This window comes from Gekko japonicus, unplaced genomic scaffold (genome assembly GCF_001447785.1).
Source record: "Gekko japonicus isolate JY-2015 unplaced genomic scaffold, Gekko_japonicus_V1.1 scaffold2018, whole genome shotgun sequence".
Classification (NCBI taxonomy): Eukaryota; Metazoa; Chordata; class Lepidosauria; order Squamata; family Gekkonidae; genus Gekko; species Gekko japonicus.
Window position 1 is genome coordinate 275,292 of NW_015167112.1, and position 12,861 is coordinate 288,152.

Below are 12,861 nucleotides of genomic sequence, written 5' to 3' on the forward strand. Positions count from 1 at the left end.
TGGTTGTCTACAAAGATGACTGGCTGGAAGCACTTTGTGCTTCTGCCTTGCAAGGATCAGTTTGGAAGAGGACACTACATTGCTCAGGAAATCAGTAGAATCAAAGTAAAATATGAGCACACCCTGTAGCTGGCTATCAGCACCCAAAAATTTAAAAAAACACACAACATGGACTGTTTCAGGAGGGAGTTTTCATTATTGAAGAATCTTGGATTTGTGATACTGTTCCAGAAAACAATGGTAATAACCCGAACCAGAAATGTCCACGTATATCTCCACCTCAGGAATTATGCACACCCCTAGTGTTCAGTTCTTTAACAGGAGGGCTGAGGTTCCTTTCCATAATATCTGCTTCTGTGTTTAGAATTGTGCTTATGATACCTGTAATGCTGAGAAGAGTGAAGAGGCTCTCTGCGTTGTATTCTCTGCCTATGCCAGAAGTTGTGCTGCAAGAGGAATACTCCTAAAAGGCTGGAGAAGGGGTATCTGTGGTAGGTTGACATATCCACATGAGAAGACCTTTTAGACCTTTTATGCTATTTTAGATTAACAAAAAAATAACAAATGTATCAAATGACCCTTTAGTCATGTATGTGGTATTGCCTGGAATGATTTTGTAAAAAGCAAATGCCGGCCACATGCAGAGCGGTTGTGTGATGGTGGCAGGATATGAGCTTGGGAATCCCCTTCCCTTTGTCTGTACTCGAAAATTCAGTGACACTGGATCATTTCTACAGATGAATGTCTGCCCACAAAGAGCAATGTTCTTGCCTCCTTCCTCCTACTGTAGAGCCAAGTATCCCCTGAAATCCTGCTCCTGGGGGACAGAAGAACTAGCAGGGGGGCATTTTCAGCAACAATAGAAGAGGGCAAGGGAGGAAGTTGTGCTCTGCAGGCAGAAATCCTTCCACTTGCAGAAACACTTTGGTGGATCCAAGCCAATGTCTATTAATCAAAAGTGTCTAGAAGAAAAATATAATTCACCACAAGCAATTCTCTAGACAGGAACCTATCATATAAACAAGCCCATTTTTCTATCAAAAATATAATTAGGATGGCCCCGATCACATGGGCCAGATAACACGGGGGGGGGGGAGGTGCAGCTATTTACGGCGGCGCAGTTAGACCCGCCAGAACGCAATCAGATGCAGCGGCAGCACACCACGGTTCCGTAGCTCGGCACCCACACTTCAACAAAGATGGCCGGAGGGAAAAGCTGCGCCGGAGCGATCACACAGAAGGCATCCGTCGGCAGCCCGTGGCAAACCATTTGCCAGTACTTTGGGGCAGGTACTTTTTAATCGTGCATTTTGGTGGGACGCCATGGGTTGGCCACGGGTGCACTACGCCCGCCAGATGTTGCGATGTGTTCATGCCCGGAAAATCTGCCCAACATTCGTGGCTCTCCCGCGGCAAATTCGGCGTGTGAACGGGGCTGAGGTTAGGTTTTTTCTCACACTGACCATAACATTGTAAAAAGAGGACAGAATAATATTACAGTAATATAATACATTGGGGCTGTGGTGCCTCAGTGGTTTAAGATGCTGAACTGCAGACCGGAAGGTCGGTATTTCAGCAGTTTGAGACCTGAGTGCTGCATGACGGAGTGAGCTCCCATCTCTGGTCCCAGCTCCTACCAACCTAGCAGTTTGAAAGCAAGAAATTGCAGGTAGATAAATAGGTACTGCTTTGGTGGGAAGGTAACAGCGTTCCATGAGCTTCAGTGTCTAGTCATGCTGGCCACATGACCACGGAAAACTTCTTCAGACAGTGCTGGCTCTTCGGCTTGGAAACGGAGATGAGCACCGCACCCCTAGAATCGGATTCGACTGGCTTTCGAGCAAGGGAAACCTTTTCCTTTACCTTAATATATTACATTAGCACCCACAGGAAGGATTCTGGAATACTTTCATAATCATCATGACCACCATAACAACAACTAGGGAAGGGCACAAACTGACTCATGAACTAAAGTTTGTGATAAATTTTGGCCGGTTCATGGTTCACAAAGTGAAGTTCATGGGGGGTTATCCAGTATGGATTTTCCATGAACTTTCAAGCTGTTCATGGCAGCTTGTGGCAGTCTGTGAATGGATACATTTCCAGACAGACTGTCTCTACTCAGTGTAAATGTTTAACAAATGTCAAAGCAACATAACTTGGAGGGCAAGTAGAGGAGCATCTGGGGGAGGTCTCCTGTGACTTTGATGTCTCTAGATTGCATAGGATCCATTCTATACAGTCCTGAACCTCATGAACCCACGTCTATCAAAATGACCACCTGCCATTTCCTGGGGGCACCTTCTTTGGGGGGCTGTAACTTGGACCCCATAAATCCTCACCAAACTTGGAAGGCAGGTTGAAATATACTGGGTTTGAGACACGTATAGGGATCAGCTCATAATTTATTAGTGATTTCAGCTTAACTCTAAAACAACTCTAGAAGGGCTGGAGCCCTGCTTATATTCATGCAAAACACCTCACCCCCACACACACACACTCCCCGTGATAGGCTATTTACAAAACATTACTACTTGGTTGATTTATTCCAGAGTCCTGGTCAGCTATTGTTCTTGTGCTCCAAACTCAGCCAGTCTCTAAGGTGATTCAGTCAGGGTGATTCAATCAGGGATGAGTCAATCCCAATACATAACACAGGTAGAGGAGAGTCAACTGGAGAATCCCTGTGATTTTGGTGTCTCTACCATGCCAGGGAGCCATTCTACTGGGTCATGAGCATCACAAACCAAACCAGTTCATTTAGTTGCTAAAGGTTTGTGATAGTTTGTGGTTCACAAACTGGTCACACCACAAACCACAAACCGAACTGCATTTTCCCAGTCTGTGCCCATCCCTAACAATAGTGTCAACAATAATTTTAACACCTAATAAGGAAACGAAACAACCCATACATTTCCAATATTTTTGAACAGTGTGTTTTTGAAGCTATGTTGGCTGGGGAATCAATATGGACTTTTTATTCCATAAGTGATTGCCTCAGTAATCTTACATATTAATTATCAATTAATAATTGATCCTTCCTGAAAAAGAAGGCTATAATGGGCTCATTGTGAGATTCCAGGGCTTCAAAGATCGGTTCTATACCTTTTCTCTATAGCAACAGGTTTTAATTCACATTATGTTTATCATATGGAAACTGCAAATATCTAGTGATAGTTTAGTTGTGTGAAACAACCATCATAGCTCTATATGATCATCATATAAATCTTTATAGTTATAAAGTGAAAAGTTTAACATTTGACAAATGACCAGATATTAAATTATTTGGTCCAAATTTTAATTCTTAGGCTATCTTTTCACCAGTAATAAAAACTAAAAACTAAAAAAAAAAAGAAACAACAAAACACACTGATTATCTGGATGGACATGATATTGTTAAAATGATATCTTTCATACAGCAAACTTTCAAGTGATGCTGTGGAGCACTAAAGAGTATTTCATTAGCAACATGCAAATGCATTCATATTTTTGAAATATTATTTGCTTTTATTTGATATTATTAATAATTAGTGTAAATGCATTGAGACATATCTTGGGTTCCTTTAACAAGTTTGAAGCTGTTGTCCTGCTGGGATACACACACACACAAACACACAAACAGAGGCCAGTGGGTTTCTACTGATGATTCGTAGTTCAATGTGTGAGCAAAATTCACTGAAAATGTTATTTTTGATCTGATGTGAAAGCTACAGAAGGTTTATCTAATTGAATTGATAAGGTTTGTTTAATGCATGCAGGTAGTTGATGTTGATCTTTATAGTGATAAATATATATGTGAGAATTGGCCTCACATAATCCCAGATTAATTCACATAATCCATTTTGTATCCAAGTGAAGCTCTGCAATGCTCCCTGAGCACACATCTGTGCAGAGAATGTCCCAAATAAACTGTGATTGCCACCAATACCACTGCTATTTTGCAGCAATGATTTTTTGCAATCGACTGCAATCAGGAGAATAGGCCTCAAAAAGGGACTGTTACATGCAGAGAGCCCCGATGCATACAATTCATGCAAATACATCTTCTCAAAGTGTTACATGGAGGCCAAATTTATTGGCTTGAATTCTGTTCTCCCTTTCTGCTTGTGGTTTCCACGTCTGCTCATGGGAGGGAGGGTTATGTCCAGTTCTCCCTATTAAGTATTGAGACGAGGCAGCTCTTTCATAATAACGTGCTTCTTTATTAAACTTCCGAACCAAAGACACAGGTTCAACAGGGACCAATAGATACTTGTAAAAACCACACCCACCTTAAACAACAACCAGTACCAAGTAGGCACCTGGGATCCTTCATTTGCATGAACCATATACAGTGTAACTATTAACACGGCAGCTATTGGCTTATAAACAAGAAATATGATTGGCTGTTACCGGCAACACAACCAATAGTCTTGAAGGCCTTTGGAGCCTTCGCTCAGACTCAAACTCCATCAGTTCATAACACTCCCTTTCAATGCAGCCCCTATTTCAACTCTGATGATGTTCTTGGGTTCCGCTGACCCATGTGGACACAGTGAAGAACCTACAAGACTAAGGGGGAGGGGGAGGTAGGAAAGTTGTTGTTGATGTAGTGCAGCTCCATTCAAACTGCATAGGATCCAACTATTGTTCAGTCTCCCATAAATCTGGGAAATTTCAAGTCGGTGTTTTTGAAGACTGAAACTTGTCTCATCTTCTGGAAACATCTTCCAAGCCATTGCTTATGAAAAGAGATCTTGTTGTTTGGGATTAAACATAAGCAGGGGTCATTTAATAGAAAAAGAGGTGCAGGAGCTCATTAGCATAACTCATTAGCATAACTTATTTACATATGCCACACCCCCTGACATCACCAGAAGTGTGTCAGAAGGCAACACCCACCACTCAGGTTCCACTGGACTGTTTTGGATTGCTAGCTATTGGGGGGGGGGACACACACGCAAATCTGTCCTCGCGGAGGAGGGAGAGCTTGTACCTGAATAAAACTTGGTCTTAAAGGTGCCACTGGACTGTTTTGGATTCCTAGCTATGGGAGGGGGGGAACATACAGATCTGTCCTTGCAGAGAGGGAGAGCTTGTACCTGAATAAAACTTGGTCTTAAAGGTGCCACTAGACTGTTTTGGATTCCTAGCTATTGGGGGGGGGGAACATGCAGATCTGTCCTCGCAGAGGAGGGAGAGCTTGTACCTGAATAAAACGTGGTCCTAAAGGTGCCACTGGACTGTTTTGGATTGCTAGCTATGGGGGGGGGACATGCAGATCTGCCCTCACGGAGGAGGGAGAGCTTGTACCTGAAGGCGGGCGGGGGGGGGCTCTGCAACTTACCTGGCTGCTTCTTGCTCCTCGTGGCCCAACTGAGGGTTGCTGGGAGTAGGGGGTGGGGCTTGTTGCATGTGCCCACCCCCTGGGCTTCTTACTGCCAGAGCTCCACTCCTGTGCGCTCTCGCAGGAAATGACCCCTGACATAAGCATATTTGTTTTGTATAAAATTCAAATAAGTTCACAAGGATGCTGTTAAGAATAATGGAGTGTATCCCAAACCCAATCTAGCCTTTGTGTTACTTCTCTTGCCAAGATGTCTCCAAGGAGTGTCCCCAAACAATGGAATACAGCTATGAAGTGAAGTTCTGTAACCGTTCCTGCCGTTCTCTGAGTGAACCGGATGTACTGTGTAATGTCCAGAGTGCCCCCACAGAGGGCTGCAGCTGTCCTGAGGGGACCTACCTAGTGACTGAGGAAAAATGTGTTCCTCCAGAGGATTGTCCCTGCTACTTTAAGGACCAGATGCTCCAGCCTGGGAACTCATTCCAACAGGACAAGTTCATGTGGTAAACTTATTCAGAGAACAGTCAAGACATTTATTTTAAAAGGGTGCAATTACAAAAATCGGTAATTTGCTAATTAATGATAAAAAACAAAATACTGTTAATTGACAGATTACTGCTTTAAAAAAAACCTATCTATTTGGAAGAAAAGATTTAACAAATTGAAAATGCTGTAACCAGTTCAGAAAACAATCCCTACGTGCGTAATGCAGTGTGGATCCATTGAATAGGATTTAGTCCAGTGGTGGTGAACCTATGGCACGGGTGCCAGAGGTGGCACTCAGAGCCCTCTCTGTGGGCACGCATGCCATCGCCTCAGCCAGGCCCAGACCATCATTAAAGTGTCGAATTCTCTGCCAAATAATTTTAAGTAAATGAAAGCATTTGAGATCGCTTTCCTTACTTTGTTTGGATCATTTTGAGTTAATGTTTGAGTTGTTTTTTCTAAAGTAAAACCTCAGTATTCAGGCTAAATTGCCGTGTTGACACTTTGTGATAAATAAGTGGGTTTTGGGTCACAGTTTGGGCACTCGGTCTATAAAAGGTTTGCCATCACTGATTTAGGCCTTTGTAAGGGATACCGTTTGTACAGTATATACTACTTTAAAGTTTACTCTGTGGAGCTGATGAGGGAAGTATGAAGTTGCAAGAAAAGGACGGGAGCAATGGGAATAAATGGATGTACGGTCGCCGACAACCTGAAGAAAAAAATGTCCTTTCTTTTAATAGAGGCTTAATGTGTGGAAACGGGCAGGTGAAGCTTTTCATGGCATGAAGGGAAATAGTTGCACCTGATAAGTCACACCCCATCTACTATGTGGGCAGCACATTTTTTTCCCCTCCAGGTTGTTGGCAAACCTAAATGGGTGGAAGCTGTGATGCAGGAACTAGGACAGATGCAGCAACAGAGCAAAGAACAGGGGGAGGGAAAACATCAAAGAAGTTTGGTAGGGAAAAGAAATTGCTTATTTTAGAAGCTACAGTACCATTAGGATGGTGTGGCTGGTACTGTGATGGTGACAACCCTGTACCCTGGCAAGGAAAGCAGAGTATGTTTATTTATTTCTTTTTTTAACTGCCCCCCAAAGGGGCAGGATTTTATTGCATTTTCCACATAACATACACAAACAATCATCATACATACTAACATACAAAAAAATACATGGAGGTTATTCTTAATTCTACCAATATTTATGCTAATATCTATTCCGCCTTAATAACAATTTCTCATGAACTGTGTAAGCAACTTTTCTGTCTCTATCATCCTAACAGGTATACATTTCATTTAGTAAACTATTGGTCTGTCTCTTGCAAGCTTGCCTACATATGTTTGTCATACCAGTTATAAAACCGTGACCAAGTATTCTCAAATGTCGAATCTGTTGCGCCTTTTATCAATAAAGTCAATTTGTCCAATTCCGCAGCCTCCAAGATTTTTAGAGTACGTTTATTTCTGTCTCTGCCATAGAAAGCTAAACACCATGCTACAAAGTCAGTGCTGTAGTACTCGGTCTAAAAACCTTATTAGATCATAGGTCTGGGGATTGGCAGTAACTTGCTGTAAAGTAGTCTTGTAGAACACAAGGTGAATGATTGCAGAGATACTTACTCTGAAGGGATTTTTTTTTAATTATGTATTGACATGAGGTTCTCCTTTTGTATTTTTACATCTCCAGCAAATGCAATCGAGGGCAACTGGACTGTATTGGAAACAAGGAAGCTGGAAAAGGTGAGAGTTATTTTGAAAACTGTGCTAAAGTTTGGAATTTGAAATGTGCTTTGGATTATTGCTAGTTTCCCAAAATACAGGCTATTGTTTGTTTCTTTTTGAACTTCTGGGGGACATCTCAGTCCCATGGGCCCAAATCCAGTTGTGGTCATGTCTTCATTTTTAAAGTAGTCTCGACGCCGTCTTTCTTTATGCTGGAGTGATGCTTGTTCAAGAAATTCTTCCAATCTTGTTGATTCAAATCTTCATCACTAGATGGCACTTTCGGGGGGGGGGGCTTAGAGCACTTTGTAACCAGATCAAGTTGAGCCGATGAGACCCCGCAATCACAATGGAGTCGAAACCATAGGGCAGTAAAATAATGTAGACAGCAGAAATTATAACGGTACAGTAGGAGAGCAAATCCAAAAGAGATGTAGGCCCCTGTCACACGGGAGGTTTAGGGCCAGAAGAGGGACGGATCGGGGATGCAGCAAATGGGCACAATCCCACCGCAACATCTGGGAACTGTTGCGCACCCGTCCTTGATCCAGTCCTTCAGGCCGAAAAGCCGCAGTTAAAATAAACAACCTACAGAGGTGGACTTACCAGAAAGGCCGCATCAAGTGCGGCCGTGGGATCGTCAGCGTGTCCTTCTGCCGGCACATCCGAGTCTCCTGGCCGAACTGCGCATGCTCACACATGTGCAGTTCGGCAGCCTCCCTCTCTGTTCCGTGGCTTCCCCCGGCATCTGATCGTGCCGGGGAGGAAATGCGCGGCTGCTCAGGGGATCTATGTGATCCCGCCACAGCATGTTTGTTTTTGTGCGGCTTTTAAACAGCTGCACTTTCCCCGTACCCCCCCCCCCCCCGTGTGGCAGGGGCCGTAGACATCTTTTTTTTTAAGACGGAGCGGGAGCGTTGCCAAAGCAGCGGAAGATACCAATGCAGATTCGACCTGTACCTTATTTTCTTTTGCTCCCCTACAGATCTTCCATGTAATTTGTAAAGTTTAGCCTTGTCTACTTTGAGACAGGCTTCCTGTTCCATCTCAGTGACACAGAGGTGAGAAATTTGTCAGGACCAGGAGTTGGTTTTAGAGAGTTTTTCAGGGAGAAGCCTAGAATAAGCCCCAAACACCCCCAAAAGCTGCATCTGTATGAAGCCAATCAGGATGAGGTTTTCCTAGAAAAGAATTTTTTTCCTCTGCTCTTTGTCATCAGGCACCTATCTTTTCACAAGTGTGGGTGAAAACAGATGAGACACAGTAGAGATGTATGATTAGATGTCCTCTTTGTCTTATATGGCAAAATTAAAGCCACATAAAACAAGCAGGGAGGCTAAAGGTTTAATTGCTCCACCCCCATACAGTTTTATTAATGAAAAATGACACACACATGCCCCCTGCCATCGTAACCCTTTAAGGGAAAAAAACAATGCTTGGTGTAGTGGTTAAGTGTGCGGACTCTAATCTGGGAGAACCGGGTTTGATTCCCCACTCCTCCACTTGCACCTACTGATGTGACCTTGGTTCAGTCACAAACTCTGGCACAGCTGTCCTTGAAAAAGAGCAGTTTGTGTCAGAGTTCTCTCAGCCCCACCCACCTCACAGGGTGTCTGTTGTGGGGAGGGGAAGGGAAAGGAGTTTGTAAGCCACTCTGAGACTCCAAGTGAAGGGCGGGGTATAAATTCATTCTCCTCCTCCTCCTCCTCTTCTTCTCTTGGGAGCTCTATGCTCCATTTGGTTGGGGGACCTGCACAATAGGCTTTATCTATAATAGGGGCTATGCCCTTCTCTAAGTTTAGTGCTTTCGCAAGCCAAGAAATATACTGTCTGCTGTGGGGAGGGGAAGGGAAAGGAGTTTGTAAGCCACTCTGAGACTCCAAGTGAAGGGCGGAGTATAAATCCAATCTCTACTTCTTCTTAAGGGTGGGATGATTAGCAAAACTGTGTGGTGGTAGAAGGCTCAAACCCTTACTTCCTGACACTGAGTTAGATCATTGGCCCATCTAACTCAGGCCCCGGTCACACGGGCAGGAAACTGCAGGGGAGAAGCGTGGCTGTTTGCCCTGGGGCAAACTACTGCGCAGTTACTCGATCAGACCTCCCGTGGAGGTCCTGTGGAGGTACCGTGGAGGTTCCATGGAGAGGGAGAGGTGCTGATCACAGGACAAGCCGGCGCGCAACGAAGAAGCGCGCGCCGCGGCAAACTTTTTTTCTGTGTGTGTACACGACGAATGCGCATGCTCCGTTGGGTGCGTGTGCGCATCCACAGAGATGTGGACAAAAAAAACACACCTTATTTGCAAGGGGACATGGGCGGGCGCCGGATGCCACCGGAAACGCGATCAGACGCCCGCCCTTGCCCCGCAGTTTCCGGAAACTAGTACCTCCGAGGTACTAGTTTTTTGCCACGCAGTTTCGGCTGGAAGCCTCGGTTGAGCCACGGGAGTGCTACGCTTCCCAGATGTGCTGGTGAGATCGTGCTCGGAAACTCCGCCTGTTTTCCGTTTCACTTGTGTGGCCTCTGTTCCGTGTGACCGCAGCCTCAGTATTGTTTACTCTACTGTGTCTACTCCAGAATCTCAGGAAAAGGCTTTCCTAATTCCTACAACCTGAGCAATGCTCCCTCTAAGCTCTGGAGTCTTGTGGGCAAAAATCCTACTTTGTGAGCTACTGGCATTAAAGCTGTGAGCAAGCAATTTGGCTACTGCATAAATTAGTTTGCTCTGGAGCCATCCTTCCTGAGCTAAGACATAAAGGTGTGAGCCTGAGGCTAAAAAAACTGTGAGTTAGCTCACACTAACTCAGCTTAGAGGGAACATTGAACATGAGATCTTTTCATGGGAGGTATTGGGAAGTTAACTGAACCTGAGATTTTCTGCATGCAAAGCATGTATTCTGTCCCTTAGACACCACCACGAGTATTTTAAAAACTACTTTAAAAAGAATAAGCCAGCTTTTCAGATGTGCTATCCTTCTTTCAATCTACTTGGTTTATGGAACAGCATATTTTCTGTGTCTGCTTCATGGTGAGTAGACTTTACACTTGCTTTTCTAATTCTGTTTTTCTTCTTCTTCCAGACTGCCCTCCTTCTATGTATTATTTTGATTGCAGCTCTGCCCCTCCAACTGCAAGTGGATCAGAATGTCAGAAAAGTTGCAAAACTCAAGACATGCAGTGTGTAAGAAGTAACGCTTTTGACAGTGTTGCATAGCAGTTGTTCTATATGCTTGACAGATCTCAATGAATACTAATGAGAACTGAATTTACCCTACTCAAAAGCCACCTGTGTGGTGTCCATGAGAGCTGAGCAAATAGAATCACCTAGTTCACTACGATGTCTGTTATCATTCATGCTACAGAGTTATGTAGTTGGATGGTGGGAGAGTATCATTGCCAGGCTAGTACAGAACAAATTAGCTAGAAGTAAGTTGTAAAATGCATTTCAACTGAATGCAAAGGGCTTAATATTATTACTAGGATTCAAACAAGGGTCCTACGTTTATATGTACAAGGTTAATACGGCATCTACTTTGTTGCCTACTTTTTTTAAAAGGTCATTGGAATCTTAAACTTGACAAGCCACTAGGAGATGTACGATTGGATCTTCATTTGCAGCTTTGCATGGCCCTGATCCAGACTGGAACCAGATGGTGATTTAGTTATTCACCTTCGATATGGTTTTGCCAATCAAAAATTATCCACTTCACACGGCACTTAGATTTGAAAGGAAAAAATGAAGGGTAAAATATTTTTAATGTCATGTTGCAAGTTAGGGTTGTCAGCCCCCCCCCGGGGGGCGGGAAACCCCCCGCTCGAGAGGTCCGTTCCCCGCCAGGGGGAACCCAACCCCCAAAGTGTGCAACGTGCGTGGCATGAAGACGCCACCCAGAGGTGATGTCATCCCGTCGGGCATGTTACCAGGGGATGCTCTATCATTCGGGGTAAAGCTCTATGGTGCCTGATGCAATGACATCACTTCCAGGTGGCGCAATCACAGCGTGTGTACAAAGCGCACACACCAGAAGACTCCTGAGGAGGAACAGGACTCCCCCCGCTATTTCATAAGTTCAACTTGGCAACCCTATTGCAAGTAGATTAGTTTCACCTCTCAATCACTTGTCCCCTGTAGATAAGCATTACCCAATGCAGATCCAATCCCTTTGCAATATTGTTGTTGCCAGATCTCAGTCTAGAGATCTGAAGACAAAGCAACTGTTCTTTCTCTCAACTCATTCCTTTCTTGCTCCTCCATCTGCCCTGGAGTGGAGAAAAGCCACCCCCCCACTTCATCAGTAATTTATAAGTGAGGCATATGTCCATGGATTGCAATCTGGGAACCCTAAAGGTAAAGGGTAAAGGTTCCCCTTGCTCAAAAGCCAGTCGAATCTGACTCTAGGGATGTGGTGCTCCTCTCCGTTTCCAAGCCGAAGAGCCAGCACTGTCCAAAGACATTTCCATGGTCATGTGGCCGGCATGACTAGATGCCGAGGCGCACAGAACGCTGTTACCTTCCCACCAAAGCGGTAACTATTTATTTACTTGCAATTTCTTGCTTTTGAATTGCTAGGTTGGCAGGAGCTGGAACTAGAGATGGGCGCTCACTCCGTCTTGCCGCACCACCAATTAAGGCAATTTAATAATCAATATTAACAGGACACAGTATTTTGTTCTAAGACACTGAAAGGTTGGACAAAACTTCCAATTACCCAACTGCTTCGGAGGGGTAATTGGACAACACTTCCAATTTTCTGAATTGACTGAATGATAACCTGTTAAAGGGCATTTTATAAAAGGCTCCTTTATTTATTTATGCTCCATACAGTATCAGTTTGCATTTTGTCTTTGCACCTCCCAGTATACTACAGAATGTGTCTCTGGATGCATTTGTCCTGATGGACTGGTGTCTGATGGAAATGGCACTTGTATTGAAGAGGAGCAATGCCCTTGTATTCATGAAGGAAATTCCTATAGTCCTGGCACGAAGATCAGAGTCAGCTGTGATACATGGTATAGTATTTTTAAGAGTATTCTTAATGCTATTGCTTGAGCAAATAATAACAAACACAGATTTTTAAAATGTTGATAATAGGTGTTGAAAGTGAACCCTGGCTTTTCTGCCCTCTCTACAGTACTGGTGTTCTTGAGGCAAAAAAAGGTACAGGGCTGCCATTTCACACAGGGCTTTCCCCTTCCGGTAAAGAGCTGGATCTGAAGCGGTTTGCCATTTCAGACTGCACTGCTTTTTCCTGCTTTTCCCCCGCCGTTTTTCGCCCGTGCGGGCGATCTCCAGCTTTTTTTTTTTTTTAAGGTTTTGGTTTCC

The 12,861-nt window shown here is 44.1% G+C and overlaps 1 protein-coding gene across 1 annotated transcript in view; it reads left to right on the plus strand.

Moving 5' to 3' along the window:
* Positions 1-12,861, plus strand: part of LOC107111907 (mucin-5B-like) — a gene marked incomplete at its 3' end in the record, with an annotated part of 105,586 nt that overhangs the window by 36,504 nt on the left and 56,221 nt on the right. Inside the window, 5 exon segments of the mRNA XM_015412953.1 lie at positions 365-491; positions 5,577-5,829; positions 7,503-7,555; positions 10,619-10,719; positions 12,397-12,548. Of these exon segments, the coding sequence (XP_015268439.1) occupies positions 365-491; positions 5,577-5,829; positions 7,503-7,555; positions 10,619-10,719; positions 12,397-12,548 (686 nt within the window).